General features: G+C 41.1%; 1 protein-coding gene across 2 annotated transcripts; it reads left to right on the top strand.

Moving 5' to 3' along the window:
- Positions 1–3392: 3392 nt before the first annotated feature.
- On the top strand, positions 3393–14542 carry s38a2 (Sodium-coupled neutral amino acid transporter 2). 2 transcript variants are annotated; one of them, XM_045698495.2, is made up of 15 exons: positions 3393–3470; positions 4888–5013; positions 5197–5278; positions 5389–5504; positions 8292–8458; positions 8836–8911; positions 9552–9634; positions 10001–10059; positions 10555–10728; positions 10886–10965; positions 11120–11220; positions 11854–11978; positions 12134–12278; positions 12388–12485; positions 12638–14542. In XM_045698495.2, exons 2-15 carry the CDS (start codon positions 4889–4891, stop codon positions 12740–12742), a joined length of 1536 nt encoding a protein of 511 aa, XP_045554451.1. In that variant the 5' UTR covers positions 3393–3470; position 4888; the 3' UTR covers positions 12743–14542.
- The last annotated feature ends 4580 nt before the right edge of the window (positions 14543–19122 follow it).

Genomic DNA, 19122 nt, shown 5'->3' with positions numbered 1-19122 from the left:
GAGCTGGTGTAACTGAGTCAGGTTTGTAGGCCTCCTTGCTTGCACACACTTTTTCAGTTCTGCCCACAAATGTTCTATGGGATTGAGGTCAGGGCTTTGTGATGGCCACTCCATTTTGCCACCACTTTGGAAGTATGCTTGGGTTCATCGTGCATTTGGAATACACATTTGCGACCAAGCTTTAACTTCCTGACTGATGTCCTGAGATGTTGCTTCAATATATCCACATCATTTTCCTCCCATCTATTTTGTGAAGTGCACCAGTCCCTCCTGTAGCAAAGCACCCCCACAACATGATGCTGCCACCCCCATGCTTCACGGTTGGGATGGAGTTCTTTGGCTTGCAAGCCTCCCCCCTTTTCCTCCAAACATAAGAATGGTCATTATGGCCAAACAGTTATATTTTTGTTGCATCAGACCAGAGGACATTTCTCCAAAAAGTACGATCTTTGTCCCCATGTGCAGTTGCAAACCGTAGTCTGGCTTTTTTTATGGCGGTTTTGGAGCAGTGGCTTCTTCTTTGCAGAGCGGCCTTTCAGGTTATGTCAATATAGGACTCGTTTTACTGTGGATACAGATACTTTTGTACCTGTTTCCTCCAGCATCTTCACAAGGTCCTTTGCTGTTGTTCTGGGATTGATTTGCACTTTTTGCACCAAAGTACATTCATCTCTAGGAGACAGAACGCGTCTCCTTCCTGAGTTATATGAAGGCTGCGGGGTCCCATGGTGTCTATACTTGCATACTATTGTTTGTACAGATGAACGTGGTACCTTCAGGTGTTTGGAAATTGCTCCCAAGGATGAACCAGACTTGTGGAGGTCTACAATTTATTTTCTCAGGTCTTGGCTGGTTTCTTTTGATTTTCCCATGATGTCAAGCAAAGAGGCACTGAGTTTGAAGGTAGGCCTTGAAATACATCCACAGGTACACCTGCAATTGACTCAAATTATGTCAATTAGCCTATCAGAAGATTCTAAAGCCATGACATAATTTTCTGGAATTTTCCAAACTGTTTAAAGGCACAGTCAACTTAGTGTATGTAAACTTCTGACCCACTGGAATTGTGATACAGTGAATTATAAGTGAAATAATCTGTCTGTAATGAACTGTTGGAAAAATGACTTCTGTCATGCTCAAAGTAGATGTCCTAACCGACTTGCCAAAACTATAGTTTGTTAACAAGAAATTTGTGGAGTGGTTGAAAAACGAGTTTTAATGACTCCAACCTAAGTGTATGTAAACTTCTGACTTCAACTGTGTATATAAGAAACAGGATGTTATTATTGCGGTGATATTAGCCTTGCAGAGACAAAGAGGCACAATCTTAAAGTAGAGACCCTTTGCTATGCCTTTGTGTTCCTTTACTTTCAAGTTGGTCGCTTCCTTTCTGAGAAAGTGAACAGGAAATGGTTGATAAATAAAATATCTCTACACCTCTTGCAGCCAATCAGCTGACAGTAGACTATAGGTTTAGTAACACACTAGAATGTTAGAATGCTAGAATGCTAGAATGCTAGAATGCTCAGCAGAATTTTAAGGAGGTAGAAATGCTTTAAGCTACTCATACAGGTATTTGGGACAGTAACAGGGTACAGAGGTGACAAACCAAATGATAATTTAAACTACAGTGTCCTATAGAAATATATAATTGGATGCATTCCATCCAAATCCATTGACAGACATTGACAACATTTAGACTTCACACTCTTGTGTATCAGTCAAAAGTTACGTTAATTTAAGATAATTTCCACTCCTGAGGTGCCTGCCCCACGGCCTGTGTCTGGACGCGTCAGCTTAAATTATGTGTTAATGTAGCATGGGGCCATGGTGAGGCTGGGGAATCGGCCCAAATCCAGGCCCTGCTCCACTTTCCTGATCCGTCTTAGTTTGGCAGGGTCACTCTAAAGCCCCAAACAATGGCTCCCACAGACCTATACACAAACTAACTCATGTGTGACTGAAAGGGGAATAATGTGTGTGGGTGTGTGTTTGTGTAGTGTGTACATCTGTATTGCTACGTTTTGGTCTATAGGCTGGGAGGCTGTTCATACATACACAGGGTTTGTATGTTTTGCATTATATACTGTACTGCTATCACATATAAATGAACCTGGCACAAATAGTGGATGTTGTAGGTAGGACTAGTGGGCCTTTTACAGTAATATCTCCTGAATCAGCAACTAACCCTAACCACTGAGGTCAAACTGGTCCACCAAACAACATTAACTTTGTTCATCTGCAAACTTGTTCTCAGAGATCCTTATTTTCTAATAGTGCGATGGGTTCATTTGTACTTGAGTCACAAGTTCATGAAGTCAAAGTAAAGACCCGAAGGCTCGACATAAAGACTGCTGCTAATATGGTTGCATAATGAATGAAAAAGGGGTTATGAACCCCTCTCTGTTACGAAACTGTGATTTCACCTCAATGTCAGACACCCCAACTGAATCCATCAAAAAATGTGTAGCATACTGAGAAACATTGACCCTGCTACGGACAATAATAAAGTGATAGTCTAATACATGTGTAATAGCCTAACATGTATGGTGTGTGTGTGTGTGTGCGTGTGTGACACAGATAACCATAACAGAGAGACAGAGCCTGTGTGTGAAGTAGGGGGTAGCTTAGTTTGTTTAGAAAGAGTGTGTAAACATAACTTTAACAGCATGGGTGAGAGAACCAACGCGTTGCTTACACTCGCAAAGGAGCAGAGTGTGAACCTAAAGCCGATGCGAGGGAGTCACTTAATGACAAGCAGATTGGCATGACACGGATTCCTGGCGCGCTCACTGAACCGTCGTCACATGATTCGTTTGCGTACGTTAATCTTCTTGATACTGGGAGGTCTTCTTTGAAGCTTTAGTCGCATTTTAAATTCTACTGACACCCAATCTTGTGCTTTCTCATCAGTTCGTCGTCTTGTCAATTTCATGTCCGGGAACCAAATAAAAAACTTTCCAGAAAAGGAGCCATGGCCTAATTATCGGGATATTTAAGCCAAAGGAATGTAGGGCTAGACTACTATGGGCTATAGTTTAAAGTATAGACGATTGGCTAGGCTATTTATTGTATGCTCAGTGCAACACACAGAAAAAAACGAACGAGGACACAGTGATCCAAATACATGATCAGAATTTGACTTCAACTTTTTCAATGAGCAGAAATCAAGATAACCGAATGCACATTGTGAAGGGCATTCTGAACCACCCCCTTTACTTGGACCGTGTGTTTGTACACAAACCGCGTCATTCATTCTGGTGTGTGTAAAGACAATGCCTGTTGCCAAGGCAAAAAGCCCCTCCCCTTCCTCCTCGGGCTGATGCAACGCTGGATAGATATAAAGGTGCAGACAAACCCTTCCTCGTTTAGAACAACGTAAAGTTGCGCATCACATCATTGGCAATTTGATTTATATAACATCTTAAAATTGAGCTTTTAAGCTATTATTATACAAGTGTATCCACATTGTAAGTTATTTTCCTATTTAATTTGAACAATTTCATTGTATGTGAAGTACATTTATTGTTACTGATAATTGGGAATTTAAAACCTCAAGGATAAATAGTTTTTAGTAGAATATTGGAGACATTCAACGGTGAAGAAATTGTTTAAATTAAAATTGCTAAGGATCGCCACTTTTTCATAGGGATTTGATTCGTCTTTTCTAAGGTAAGATTCTGTCTGCGCCGCATCTTTACTGTCTACCAGGAAATATGCTGGGTTACCTGGTGTAGGCTAATTATCTTGTAATTCTCTAGCTATAAATTGTCATTTACACTTCTATAGGCCTAGTAAATTGATGTATTCTGTATTGTTAATAATGAAGTCTATTCTATTGGAAAATGGGTGAAGTAATTAGCCTATATATCGTGTATTGAAATGGCGGGCCGATGTATATAATCTCTTGCCAGTCATTTCCCTAGTCAATTAGCCACGATCAATTAGGCGCAAAGATAACATTTATTAGGTTATAGCTTTTTATTTCTATATTCTTTATAATATTTATGATGCTATGCTATAGGCCTAGGCTGCACAGCGCAATGGGCCAGACTCGCAAGGATATAAATAAATAGCACTGACGCTGTAGGCTAGTGGGCTACATTCCTTCCAGAGGAATGTCGGGGCGGTTACCAAGGAAGGAATGTAATGGATTTGATGGTTGAGTCTTTTCACTTACTTGGGATATTTGTTAATAAGAGACATCAACGTCCAAGATATTATGCAACCCAAATGAATGACTGTAAGCTACAGCTGAGGATATCTAAGACAGATATAGGACTACAGCTCTGCGCAAAATGGTGCCAGCCCATAATAGACAAGCACGTGCCTTTGTTTCCATCAGTCAGTCATGGAAGAAATCTTAGTAAATGGAGGCCAAAATCAAATTTTTTAACAGTCCCATGCCAAAAATGTTTTAGATTAGGCTGTGTTCTATGATTTAACATCCTAAACCAATAACATGATCTCACATTCTGTTTGAATAAACGGGATTTGTTAGTTACATATATTGGCATATTATAATGGAAATTCTTCTTATTTAACACGTTCAAATTGGGGATGAAAAGGCCTGCGCAATGCTTTTGTCATTCATATTGGGTATGTGCCACTGCGCTGATGTGGATAGACGCGGATGCCGGGCGGCTGGTATTTTTCCACTGGCTCCTGGGATGAGTCAACCCCCCTTCGTCTGGTCACATGACTTCAGATTTATGAGGTAGCTGCAGCGCAATGAGTAGCCTAGTCTCTCCCTTTCCAATATTGATTATTCAACGTCCCTGGTAGAACTCACGGTACTATAAAAAAAAGAGAGTGGGAATGGCGCAGGCAAGAAGTTCACAAATAAACACAAATTGCTTCAACGTTTTCCGTTTGTTTATTTTACAGCATGAAACAGGCCACTGCAAAGACAGAGATGAGCCGCTTCAGCATTTCCCCTGATGAGGATAGCAGTGTCAGTTCCAATAGTCATGAGTACAGTTCCTGTCCAACCAAGAAGGTTCCTATTGACAGGTGAGGCACTGCAGCCTGCTGGGTCTGACGATGCTCTGCAGTAGACCTATGCCTGTGTTTCTAACCGCAGAAATGTCATCAACTTGCATATTTTTGTGGAACTTATATTATGTTTGTTTTAAAGGCTGAATTGGAATGGGATTAATCCATTAAATAAATGTTTTATTCGTGTTTGATTTCCAGTCAATATCCCGATATGGATGCGGAGAGTCAAAACTTCCTTCCAGACTACCACCTGGACAAGAAGAAGTATGAAACGGATTATGTAAGTGCTGTCCTGATAACATATAGGCTACCAATTTGAGGCTTATGGTTTACTGGGTTTTTATTTGAGGGCTTTTTCTTACTGGGTATATTTGACTTTATTCTCAACAGCATCCAGGCACCGCCTCTTTTGGGATGTCAGTCTTCAACCTGGGCAATGCTATTATGGGCAGTGGCATCCTTGGTCTCTCCTATGCCATGGCCAACACTGGCATTGCACTCTTTGTGTGAGTACTGTTCTTGTGTTCCTGTATGCCAGTGTCAGACTTGGGTTTCAATTAAATCAATTGCAGATGATTTCTACATCTGCATTGCTTGCTGTTTGGAGTTTTCGGCTGGGTTTCTGTATAAGCACTTAGTGACAGCTGCAGATGTAAAAAGGGCTTTATAAATAAAAACTGTAAACTGTACTGCGGGGTCAATCAGAATGTTCACACTGTGTCATCCAATGGCAATGTCTGCAGCTTGCAAGGTGTGACGAAGAGCTAGTGGTGTCTGTTTTAAAGAGGTTAACACCAATGATATATCCCAGGATTGCTGATGCTATGTATTGGCCAATGAGAGGCTTTGAAGCCACCGGTCGACCATATTGGCAGTCCCCAGAAGGAGTAGTCCTCCATAGGAATGAATGGAATTCTACAGTATTTCAATACAATTTTTCAAGGACAAAATGACATGTATTTAAGTATTTTGTTGTTGTAGTGGAGACAGTAACATTAGTACTTTCAAAAAATTCTACTTTAAGGAAAAACATTGTATATCATTTTTTTGTTATTTTTCTATGTTTAGCTCAAATAATATACTTTCAATTATGCATTTTGATGTCTGTTAACTCAATAAATGTGGCAAAAACAAATGTACACATTAATACATGTATTTTATTTTATAGCTTCCAAAATATTTTTTTACAATGGTGGGAGGGTGCCAAGATGGAGGCGCAGTGGCTTCAAAACAGCACCCCCTGTCAGTCAACTAGTGTATATATAAATAATTGGAATGAAAATGCACATCTACAATTGAAATGGGGCTCAGCTTTATGAATCTGGGAAGTAGGTAGTAGGAATTAGGAGCGGCAGGTAGCCTAGCGGTTAAGCGGGTTGTGCCAATAACCCAAAGTGTTCTTGTTTGAATCCCTGGGTGAAAAATCTGCCGATGTGCTCTTGAGCAAGGCACTTAACCCGAATTGCTCCTGTGAGTCGCTTTGGATAACAGTGTCCGCTAAATAACTAAAATGTAAGTCAACATCACATTGAATAGAATGCAATATGTTGCTAGTGTGGAAGATAGTTTGTGGAAGTCTCTGAGTCTGAATGCACTCCGTCATATCAGAGGCAATACAGCACATTCTACACTTAGCAGTGTGATATACCACCAGGTAGAGCACAACAAGGTCACACCTCAATATCTACCAATGTGAGGCATAGATACTGTGCATACAACCTGAGCACAGCATTTATCCACAGTCTACTGGAGATGTGTCCTTGTCTAATACAGGGCATTGGATAACCCTGAAGGGAGTTAGAGTAAGCTGGTGAGACAGCCTACAGAGATCAAAGCTTATGCTACCGCAGGGCACGGTAGCTAGTAGCCACGCAGGCCAGTGTTTACAAACAGTGGGCGTACGAGTGTGAGCGCTGGGGTTGGGTGTGTGGCGCACTAGCATCAGGGCATTTCATTTGGGCCAGTCACTCAAAGCCGGGGGGAAGCCGCTTAGCAGCGCTAATCTTTCTGCATTGGGGCAAGAGTTATATAAAGTGTAAGGTACGGGAAACGGGCCTCACATGAGATCATGAATGGAGCCCCCCCCCCCCCCGGCCATTTCAGTAGACTCTTCTTCTCGCCATTACACTCATTACAAGTAATTTCAACCAACGTTTAACCTAAATCCAATGACATTACATTCTTTGTTGATTTCACGTTGAATTCACGTTAGTTGACAAATCAACCAAATTTAAATCAAAACTAGATGTTGAAATGACGTCTGTGCCCAGTGGGTAGCCAGTCTGAAGGGCCACTTGCTCCAACAGCTTATGAATATGAATATAATACCTCTGATTATTTGTGTAGCGTGAAATAGGAGAAATTCTGTAAAATATATATACCATACTGAAAAAAACGTATGCACTCAATGCAAAACCCTTTATTGATTTGGCTTATGCATTTCCGCCAACATACCATCTTCAGGGTATAAAATCTTTTGTGTATTTTCACAAAGGCCTCCGTTTAAAAAAATCTTTGTTTGCGAAAGGTTTCCACACCATGGGACTTGCAAACACTTCACCGTTGGGTAGATTCAGTATTTACAGAGTGAAAACAATTACCTTAGGGTCATCCAAAGTATATTTGGTGAGTCAGTGAAGTGCATATGACGTGATAAACCATAGCTTATATCGCTTAGAGATCATTTTTCTCAGTGGCACAATATGCTACTATTAATACAGTGAGTCAGTGTTAGCTCTGCACGGCTTGGCTGCTAGATAGAATATCCTGACCTGGAGCCCATTGTCCAATCACATCCCTGTATCTGGATTGTGCATAGCTGTGTTGCATCAAAGCTGTCCCCATGACAAGGTCTTTGCAGATCAGCTCACAGACAGAACCTATTGATCCCTGTGTTTGGGTGCTACAGTACAGTAGAGAAGGTCACTTGTATGTCACTTCCCCAGCCTCAACATGGTCAACATGAGATGTGTCCTTGCGATGGTCAGAACACATTTTCCATGTGAATTTTAGCCCTGCGTTGACCTTTGGCGTTGTTTGTCTCCACGTTCAGATGGAACCATCGGGAGATCAAGTCAAAATAATGTGTTTGAATTGGGACTGGTGAAATTCACCGAACGGAAACAAAGCTTGCACTTATCCAATGTGCACTTATCAGTAGTCAACCGGGTTACAGGTTGTCAGTGTGGTTCATTGCAGTCGATAATAGTCCTTACCAGTCTTGCAGGCAATAGCAGTCCTTTGGCCTGGTTCCGGACCTTACTCATGATACAATGTTCCTCTTCTCTCCACAGAATTCTCCTGGTGGCTGTGTCCATCTTCTCCCTGTACTCTGTGCACTTGCTTCTAAAGACAGCCAATGAAGGAGGGTCGCTGGTCTATGAACAGCTGGGTTACAAGGCCTTCGGCATGCCCGGGAAACTAGCTGCATCCATCTCCATCACCATGCAGAACATCGGAGGTGAGAACTAAGGGCACTTCAATGGTCATTCAGAAAGACAGATCAAAGTCGGGGACACAGTCTCATTGATCCACTAGGAGTTGACTATATGGAAAAAAGTCCAAAGTCTAAATGTCAGTGATGTCACACATAGAAAAGGAAGAGCAGCCCCTTTCCCATAAACCAAATGGTTCTGTAAATGTTTACAATAAATATTTGCAAGGGGACTAGACTTTCCAATGGAACCAACAGGCCTATTCATCCTTAGTTAGTGCTACTAGAACCATTTATGTCTCAGAGATGTCTGTTTTGGAACAAAATACAGGCATGTTTTGATGCGAAGTCGCTGATTCACAATATGACTTTGACTAACCGTGACTTTGCTTTTACCTTTGCAGCCATGTCCAGCTATCTCTACATTGTGAAGTACGAGCTGCCGATCGTTATCCAAGCCTTTGTGGGAGCTAACAACGGGTAAGCAGCTTTGTCTCTAGATTCTGTGTGTGCGTTGGTGTGTGTGTGTGTGTGTCTTTTAGTCTGCTGTTAGAGTTTGGTTTGACAAATGGCCCATGGTTGATTTTGAGCGGTCGACCCTCGAGGTGAAGTAGTGACTTTGGTGTCATTCAAAATGGCGACGGGTTGTTTTTGAGTGCTGTGCTGGGAGGATGTGAAGAGGTCTCTTTGTCCCTCTCGGCAGAGAGAGAGAGGAGGGAGGTGGGACGGTGTGTTGTCGGCGGCCGTTCAAAGGGTCCTTTTAGAAGAGCCAGTGCTGCACAGAGACAGACCTCTGGATGAGCTCATTCAGACCAACCAACTGGCCCATCAAACATTCATGTAGTGTTGCCAGCATGTAGCTAGACCACCCTAAGTGCAGGCTGCTATTTCTGTGTGTATTGCAGACATTCTGCCATGTTTGTATTTTACAACAACAGTCAAACGAGAAAAGAACACTACAATAGCTTTGATATAGGTCATATTTTTTCACAAAAGCTAGATAAATGCTGGGATAATTAATGTGTGTAAGTGGGTGTAACTGTGTGTTATTATATGAAACTGTGTGGTGATATGTGTGAACATGTGTATGACATGTTCTTGTCTCTCCTGTGCGTTCCAGAGAGTGGTATGTGAACGGGGACTATCTTGTGATCTTGGTGTCAGTTGTCATCATCCTGCCACTCTCACTTCTCAGAAACCTTGGTAAGACACAATACAGAGTGTGGCACATTACGTGTGTGTGTGTGTGTGTGTGTGTGTGTGTGTGTGTGTGTGTGTGTGTGTGTGTGTGTGTGTGTGTGAAAATGTTGTGAAAGGACAGGGGATGGTGACGCACTGTAGAAACGTATGTGTCTGGTAGAGGCCAGAACAGTTTGTTTACATTAGATTCCTTTTGACTGATAAAGTTAATATATTGCCTTAGAAGAGTACATTCATATTCATTGTAATATGGTTTTAATATATGTTATAACAGGGATATTACACAGTTGTTAGTATGTTTACTATCTTACATTTCCACAGTATATGAAGTTCTCAATAGTTTTTTCTCTCTCTGTTACCTTACTTTAGGTTACCTTGGTTACACAAGTGGTTTCTCCCTGCTTTGCATGGTGTTCTTCCTGATTGTGGTGAGTCAACATCCTAAACTAATCTGCTGTTATGGTCTTTACAGTTCAGGTTATTGTAGTGAATGGCTCACCTACAGATATGATATCTTCATTTTATCACTCTGTGGTTGAAGATAATGTTCCTGCACAGTAGGAAATGCAAATTGTAGTGTATTTAAGGTTTAAAGCGGCTTCTAATGTTTGTAATTTCTACTTTAATACTGTCAATCTTGATTTATCCTAATTCCAGGACTATTTTCATGCAGTGAGAAACTGGTCAAATTAAGATAGAACACCTGAATAACTGTGACAAATTGGTTTACAATTCTGACCTGCTCACACTAGCCGGACCATGAGCAAGCATTTCAAATGACCTATCCCCTCTATTGTACGTGGCTTTCTAAAAGTAATGAGTTTTAATCTGTAGTAGTTATAATATTGCCAATTAGCAATGTATGTAGCCAATACTCTGTACCTTTTGTATGGGAGTCTAAATGGGCTTGGTTTCTTTTCCAGGTGATCTATAAGAAGTTCCAGATCCCGTGCCCTTACATCCCTGACATGGACGTGATACTGAACGAGACGGTTAGCAAGGTCCTGAACAACACGGTGGGTTTCCTCAACACCACCACCGCCGTCGTCTACAACGAGGACGTCTGCACACCCAAATACTTTGTCTTCAACTCTCAGGTGAGAAATGGACAGATATGTTGAATGGTAAATCGATAAATAGAAAGAGAACTACTTAATGGATGTCCGAGGGCTTCCGTACCTGTATTTATGTTCTTTTTTTTGTCTGTGTGCATGTGTCAAATGTCTAACGGTCTTGTCTAACGCTCTCCTTCAGACTGTGTACGCTGTTCCTATCCTGACGTTCGCCTTTGTCTGCCACCCCGCCGTCCTGCCCATGTACGAGGAGCTTAAAGAGTGAGTCTATCGCTGTTTACCCAGCTGCCACACACAGAAGTGCACAATCACACACAAACACACACACACACAGTTTATATCTAAAGTACTTGTGAAGGAAGACAGAGAAAAGAACATTGGTTCTGTGTTGTCTAAACCTTCTCTTCTTTCCCAGTCGTTCCCGTAGAAAGATGCAGGGCGTGGCCAACGTGTCTTTCCTGGCCATGTTCATCATGTACCTGCTGGCTGCTCTCTTCGGATATCTGACCTTCAACGGTGAGCCACCCACGCCCCCCTTAGAAACACATTCATCCTTTTTTTAACAGTCGGATACAAAACTAGTTTGAGCAGGAAACAGTCCGTTTTGCGCTCATACAACCAGTTGTTATGCAAGTACTGTCCCCCATGAGAAAACAAGACACAGAATCATCTGTCCAATACACCAATGATCCTGTATATTTGTTATGGCAAGGACATCGCAGCAGGTGCCCAGCCATGTTCCAGACTTCCCTAAAAGTATGGCTATGCAATGGCCCTAGTTAGCAAGGATGACATGACATGACAAAAATGAATGAACGAGGGTGTGAAAGTTATGCACAACCTTGAATAATCTTAGCTGTATTCCAATTGATCTCCCAATCTCAGTTTGATTTGGCTGGACATGTAACAGGCAGGTTACAAAGACATTTCTGAACGAGCACCAATAATACAGCAAAATGAGTGAATGTTGACCGTAGGGGTTATTATAGAGCATTGCTGACCAGGGTTCGATACCCAGTTGGTCACACATGGGCCCTGTGTCTGGATATCTGAATATTTGAAAGGTGTGGAAATGAATTGAATATGTGGCTTTATAAGTGAGAAGGAAACAAGCATAAATTAAATGACCATATTGGATTGGCTTTACAGTGCATGTGGAGTCCGAACTTCTGCACACCTACTCCAAGGTCTACAAGTCTGATGTGGTCCTACTCATCGTTCGTCTGGCCGTGCTGACAGCTGTCACCCTGACTGTCCCTGTGGTGCTGTTTCCCGTAAGCCCCACATCTATCTGTCTGTCTGGCTGGCGGCTTGTCTCTGTCCATCCAGCTGTCCTTCTATCCATCCATCCAAATATTTTGAGCATTGTCAAGTTCGGTATTGCCACCATGTTGACCTTGGTCCCCCGTCTCTGTCTGTCTTTTCGTAGATCCGCACGTCGGTCAACCAGCTGCTGTGTGCCTCCAAGGAGTTCAGCTGGATCCGCCACACCATCATCACCGTGGTTCTGCTGGCCTGCACAAACTGTCTGGTCATCTTTGTCCCCACCATCAGAGACATCTTCGGCTTCATCGGTGAGTGAATGTGTTCAGTTGGTCAGGTGCAGTTCACAGAATCTTGAAGTTGTAATAGAGAAATAAAAGAGGTGAACATCCCCACTGAGCCTGTCATCTTCCTCCTCAGGTGCATCTGCGGCAGCCATGTTGATCTTCATCCTGCCCTCGGCCTTCTATATTAAACTGGTCAAGAAGGAGCCCATGAAGTCTGTGCAGAAAATCGGGGTAAGAAACCATCCCGCTCATTTTTGGTCCATGAATTGATGTGTTTGTGGGTGTTGTGGTCTGTGACTCCTGGCACGGAGCATCAATCGTAGAGTGGAGAAGAAAGCCTTGTTGTGCTAAGCCCGACCGTCTTGTCCTCCCTCTCTCTCCAGGCATCCATCTTCCTGTGCAGTGGTTTCTTCGTCATGATCGGCAGCTTGACCCTCATCACCCTTGACTGGATCAACAACGCCTCACAAGCCGCCGACGGACACTAGGATACCTCATCCACCAGGGGGGGGCACCACACCATTCGCAGCTCAGCCGCTAAACATCTGACCGCTAAGACTGCTACCCAAGAAGAAGAAAATGACCTCACATACAACAGTGTTCGGCTTTGAACTCTAAGCAAGAGACTATACCATTCCAATGAGAATGTACTGAACTTTGTACAGTATGCAGTTAAGCCACACAGGTGGTGAGTTTCTTTTTTCCTTTTGTTGTGCTTTCATTGTTTCGTTTCCCGTTTTGGACTTTCTCTTTTTTTGTGATTCTGGTACAGTTGAAACTTTGATGGTGCCTCAAACAGGGATTGTGTAGTTGTAGAGTTCCAATGCAGCTCATATTCAGGTACTGCGTGTGAGCTCAGCTTTTTGGGCACGGCGACAACTTTTCTCAACCAGGGCCGCACGCAACCGCGGACATCCTGGAATCCCAGAACTCATTAGAGGTGAAGAACGTGACAGCAGACTCTACTCGAGGTGAATAATTTAGTGTTCGACTTCTTATTTTTTTTAAACATTGCCAAAAAAGGTATTTGTAATATGTGTTTATATATTTAAAAAGCACTTAATGTTCAGCACACTCGTGAGGAAATTGTATGTTCACGGACTACTAGACCGCTTATCAGTATTTGTACCAAGGCTGTGTGACCTAGCTAGTGGTGTCGGCTTAACTTGTAAAATGCTTAGTATGAATCAACGAAACCTGCCTTCTCAAAACCCCACACTGGAAGTTGCAAAAGATCTCTTAGGAGAAATCTCTTTTAAAGAAATGTATTACGCATTATAATGTATTGAAGACCTTGTTCAAATCTAGCACAGCGATGACACTACTGCTTGTAGATAGGGCATGCTCCCCCGGATGCTAAGGGGAGGGGGACGTTACACTTTTTTTCTTTATGGAAGAAAATCTTGAATTTGACCACATGCGTGGTTGTAATATACCTGTTTAACTTGCAAAAATGGTTTATGTTTTATGACGGTTTTGAGACCGCACATAACCAAACGTCACATCAACGTTACATAATGGCTTCCATGCAGAACTGAGGGAAGGCGGAGGAATGTCGTGTGAGCTGCTCAGTGTATCTGTCAAAATGTCAGTGTTTTTCTAACGGTTGGCAGCTTCTCCTTATTAAACATAACCGTAGGTACAACAAAAAAAAAAGACTAAATTATTGATAAGGATAGTGTAATGTCGGCTTGTCGCCTCGTCACAAACACGAGGCGAGCGGCTCACTGCTTCCAATGTTAACCTCACACATCATCCAAACTGTTATTGTCCTGCGATTATTTATGGAAGAACATGAAATCAATGTAATTTTATCTATTTTACTATATTTATATATTGTACATATATGTATATATATATATCTATGAGTTGAACTACTGTATATATGCTATGTTTTGTTTAACCTTCTATTGGCATTTCACTAAAAACTATAAAAATAGCTGGTGAATTTGGTCTTTATCAATTTACCCCCCTATGATTAAGTATGGAGCGGTTCACTTTCATTTCTGAAACCATAGTGAGAGAGTTTTCCCTCTTCCACTTGCTGTAATTCTGAAAGACCATGTTTAAAGTGGAACCTACCAAAGCATAGTGGCAGTGGTCTTTGTGTAACACACTTGTATTTGTGACCCTGACCGTGCTTCATGCACGTCTTGGTTAGAGAGTATGTGAGCCATCTCTTGACCTTAGGAGCAGAGGGCATCGCCCACCAGTGTTACACTCTTGTTTCAATGAAACACTATGTACATCATGTAATTATTGTCAAAATAAAGTCAAAGATAACCCCACACATTGTCGGGTCTTTATTGTGTCAGTTCTATTTTGCAGACGAGCTGATTTTGGTGTGGTTTTGCAGGGAGCCCACCACCGTATGTTGGGAAAGTGATGGCAACTCCTGAGACAAAGAACTGGAACCCCCTCTATTTTGATTAATAAACTGCACAAAAACAACCAATTTCAGGAGAGAATATTATATTGTCTAAATATTGTGGTGGGAAATTAAGCATTTTTCAAATGTTGCATGAATTAGATATATAGTCCAGAATCATAAGTCCACAAGTGTATGGACAGTGAAGTATTATTCCAGCAATTTGAGATCAAATGATGAATATGAGGAGACAGGAGGACACAACCTTATTCTAGACATGATGTTAAAGTAGTGCTGTTGATTGGATTTGAACAGCCAAAGATGTATAAGACATATCTTTACTCTGCCTTGCTGAAATAAATAAAAGCACAACTCAATGGACCGAACCATGCAAATGGCCTCATTAACCACGTTTCCATCCACCCTATGAAAAACAAATCACGACAGCTGTGATGAAACAGGAAGTTTCGATACAATTTTATAAATGTTGAGAGATCATTTGTTAGTTCGACATGGTGGGATCTTTTTGTGACATTAAATTTAATTATGCGAGAAAAGGCGGTGGAAACGGCTTTATGCGCAAATATTGATGTAATAACAATCATTCACTGAACTCTAAACCTCAACTAAATCTTGTAATGAATAATGTGGAAATTTAGCAAGTTGAGGAGACTAAACTGCTTGGTGTAACCCAGGAGGGTAAACTGTCATGGTCAAAACATATTGATGCAACAGTAGCTAAAATGGGAAGAGGTCTGTCCGTATTAAAGCGCTGCTCTGCTTTCTTGACACCACTATCAACAAAACAAGTCCTACAGGACCTAGTTTGGTCATACCTGGACTACCGTCCAGTCATATGGTCAAGTGCCACAAAGAGGGCCATAGGCAAATTACAATTGGCCAGAACAGAGCAGCACGGCTGGCCCTTAAATGTACACGGAGAGCTAACATTAATAATATGCATGTCAATCTCTCCTGGCTCAAAATAGAGAAGAGATTGACTTCATCACTTGTATTTGTGAGAAGTATTGACATGTTGAATGCACTGAGCTGTCTGTTTAAATTACCAGCACACAGCTCAGACACCCATGCATACTCCACAAGACTTGCCACCAGAGGCCTCTTCACAGTCCAAGGCCAGAACAGACTATGGGAAATGCACAATGCTACATAGAGCCATGACTAACTACATGGAACTCTATTCAACATCAAGTAACTCATGTAAGCAGTAAAATCAGATTTAAAATAAAAACAGATTAAACTACACCTTATGGAACAGCAGACTGTGAAGAGCCACACACACGCACACACACATGCTAACACACGTACTCTACACACATTACATATGGATTTTGTATTGTAGATATGTTGTAGTAGTGTGTATATGTAAATTGCCTTAATATTGCTGCAGCAGCAAATGGGTATCCATAATAAAATACAAATATTGAAATCAACTTGGAGTCAGTCGATGACATGGTGTGTGGTCCTCCCACTATGAAATAAATTATGATGAACTTCACAGGGGGGTGAAAGTGCACGGACCAGTATGAGTTTGACGCTCCTTTCCAATAAATATCGAGGGTCTTATTCTGGTGACATGATGATCGATGCTTGACAGCCATTTGACAAATAAAAATATTCTCGCTCTTATCTATAATAATCTCATCATGTATTGTAGACTATTCTACCTGCTGAGCCTACCCGCACAGTATCTGCGAGCTGTTTAGCTAAAGGGCATGTGCCAAGACCAGAATAGGCACATTTCCTATTTAATGCAACACGTTTTGTGCAAAAACTATTGGTAGAGATGCAAAAGCGATGGAAACACATGGGACATTCAATTTTTATTCAGTACTGTCACGTCCTGACCAATATAAGGGTTATTTGTTATTGTAGTTTGGTCAGGACATGGCAGAGGGTATGTGTTTTATGTGGTTCGGGGTGGTGTTTTTGTAGAAGGGTATTTGATTTATGTATTCCGGGGTTTTTGGGCACTGTTCCTTGTTAATGTATTTCTATGTTTAGTCTAGTTAGTTGTATTTCTATGTTTAGGTTAATGGGGGGGGTTGGACTCTCAATTGGAGGCAGGTGCTTTCTCGTTGCCTCTGATTGAGAGTCCTATATATGGGTATGTGTTTGGTTTAGTGTTTGTGGGAGATTGTCTCTTGTTTTGCGTGTGTGAGCCTTACAAGACTGTTTAGTTGTTCGTGAGTGCTTTGTCGGTTTTGTTATTTTGGTGTTATTTGATTTCAATAAATATCAAGATGAGCATTCACATTCCTGCTGCGTTTTGGTCCTCCATTCCAGACGACAACCGTGACAAGTACATGAAAACTTAAGCAAAAAAAGTACATTTGTTGCACTATGTCAACATGCACTGATTTTTATCTGCAAGGAAGTCGTTTGGTGGAAACACACCACTGGTGGGAAAATGTGCATATTTTATTTATCATATTTTAGAGTAGTCGCATGAAAATCTGTCGCCAATTGGATGGAAACCTAGCTATTTGAAGTGATTTCTGTAAATGAAACTAAATCACTGTGACAGTCAAGTGGGGTCTTGAAATTGCATAACACAACTACAAAACCAACCACAAGGCCATACGATCAAACCCATCCCTTCCCAACCCCCTTATGGGTTGTCCCCTGACAGTGCGTTCCAGACACAGTATTTTATTTTGGGAGCCCTAACCAGATTTGGTTGAGGGGCCCCCCACCTCGCAGCAAAACATTTTAGTGGCCCCCCTCGTGACGGTGGAGAGAAAAATATTAAACATATTACTGAACGTTTTAAATTTGTATTTAATAATCGTATGTCATTGGTTTCAAATCGTGTCACTGGTGTTAGTGCATGGATACTGGTGTTCTGGCATCAGAGTTGCCCCTTTTCATCGAATTTTTATTTGTATCTACCCAACTGCTGCTGCATTCATTAGTAAGCATTAAGGATATGATAATGAAATTGTGATGACTCAACCTCTTATTTCTTATGTTACAACACAAAACACATGGTAGAAATATAAAAATGTCACAATAAAACTTTATACATACAGGTTTAAAGTAAATTATTACAACTCTAAAACAATTTATGAATATTAGCATGAACCTTTTCGGTCTTTGATTATATATGCAAATTAAAACGTGAAATTACATTCAGGAAAGCCTGAATTGTCATCTAAAATATAGGTAATGCCAGTGACAAAAAGGCAGCACCAGCATTTCTTTAGGTAATGAATTACAAATATTAAATTGAATTAACCTGGCATGCATGTTGATTTATAATGGTAAAGGGTTAACTATTATCTACGTTTTGTAAAAAAATATGTTAGCTCTTCAAAATCCACCATATAGACTACATGAGATTATTACTATGGACAAAAGAGCGAGATTATTTGTATTTGTCAGACGGAAGCCAAAAATCGATCATCTCACAAAAATAAATCCCTCGATATTCACTGGAAAGGAGCATCAAAGTCGTCACCTTGCACTTTCACCACCTTGTGAAGTTAATCATAATTTATTCAATCTGTAACCTGACTTCTTACCCGATGAGCCCTAATGGGAGGACCATACATGTCATAGCGTGAATCCAAATTTACTTCGATTTGGTTATTAAGCCTATCAATATTTGCGCATAAAAGCGTTTCCACTGACATATTCGCATAATTCAATTTACCAACACAAAAAGATCCCATCTTGTCCAGTGTATTTTTTGCCGACATTTGTAAAGTTGACTGTAAAATGTTCCGTTTCCATCAGGCCTGTCATGACATGTTTTATCCGACATGTACTTTAGTCCCATAAAAAGGTTGGATGGAAACCTGGTGCGTGTCATAACAAGAGAAAAACGGCGTTTGCACAACGAAATTTTGAAATCGCACCTGGTGTATTCTACAATTTTTACTAGATGAGACCCCAAACTAAGCGACCGTTTATGTCGCTTATAACTGAAAAAGGTCCTGATCGCCAATGTTCTGTGGATTGTCATGTTAACTGTATTCAAATCTTTTCTATGAAACGGTGGGTTTATTTAAAAAAAAAAAAAAAAACCTGACGATGGTGTTGACAAAGGCTCGCCCTGCTGGTGAAAATAGTGAAGCACATTTTCAGGTTAACATTCGACTGCTTTTGTGAAACATTGGCAAGTGGGTCTTCATGACCATAACAAAATAGGTCTGTCCTGTGAAATTGTGAAAAATTATGATGCCCTTTTAGTGTTAACAGCTGTTTGAAAAGCACCTGAAATTTCAGTCTGTTTTGGTGGGATGGAGTTTTGGCCTGCCTGCTAATTACAGCTACCTTTTCAGTTTCCCCCTCCCCACACAGACCTCTTCCCAGACAGTCCTAGTTCAATTCTTGATTGAGAAATTGCTCTTTGCCAATAAGCTATTAATGCATATTTTCTTAAATTAAATTATTTTTTAAACAACCACAGTAAAGTACTTAATAGTTACCCAGAAATGATTTGATATTGAGAAAAACAGCTGCATTGGACCTTTA

The sequence above is a fragment of the Salmo salar genome, chromosome 17, assembly GCF_965601325.2.
Source record: "Salmo salar chromosome 17, fSalSal1, whole genome shotgun sequence".
NCBI lineage: Eukaryota > Metazoa > Chordata > Actinopteri > Salmoniformes > Salmonidae > Salmo > Salmo salar.
This window is presented reverse-complemented; position numbering and strand designations above follow the sequence as displayed.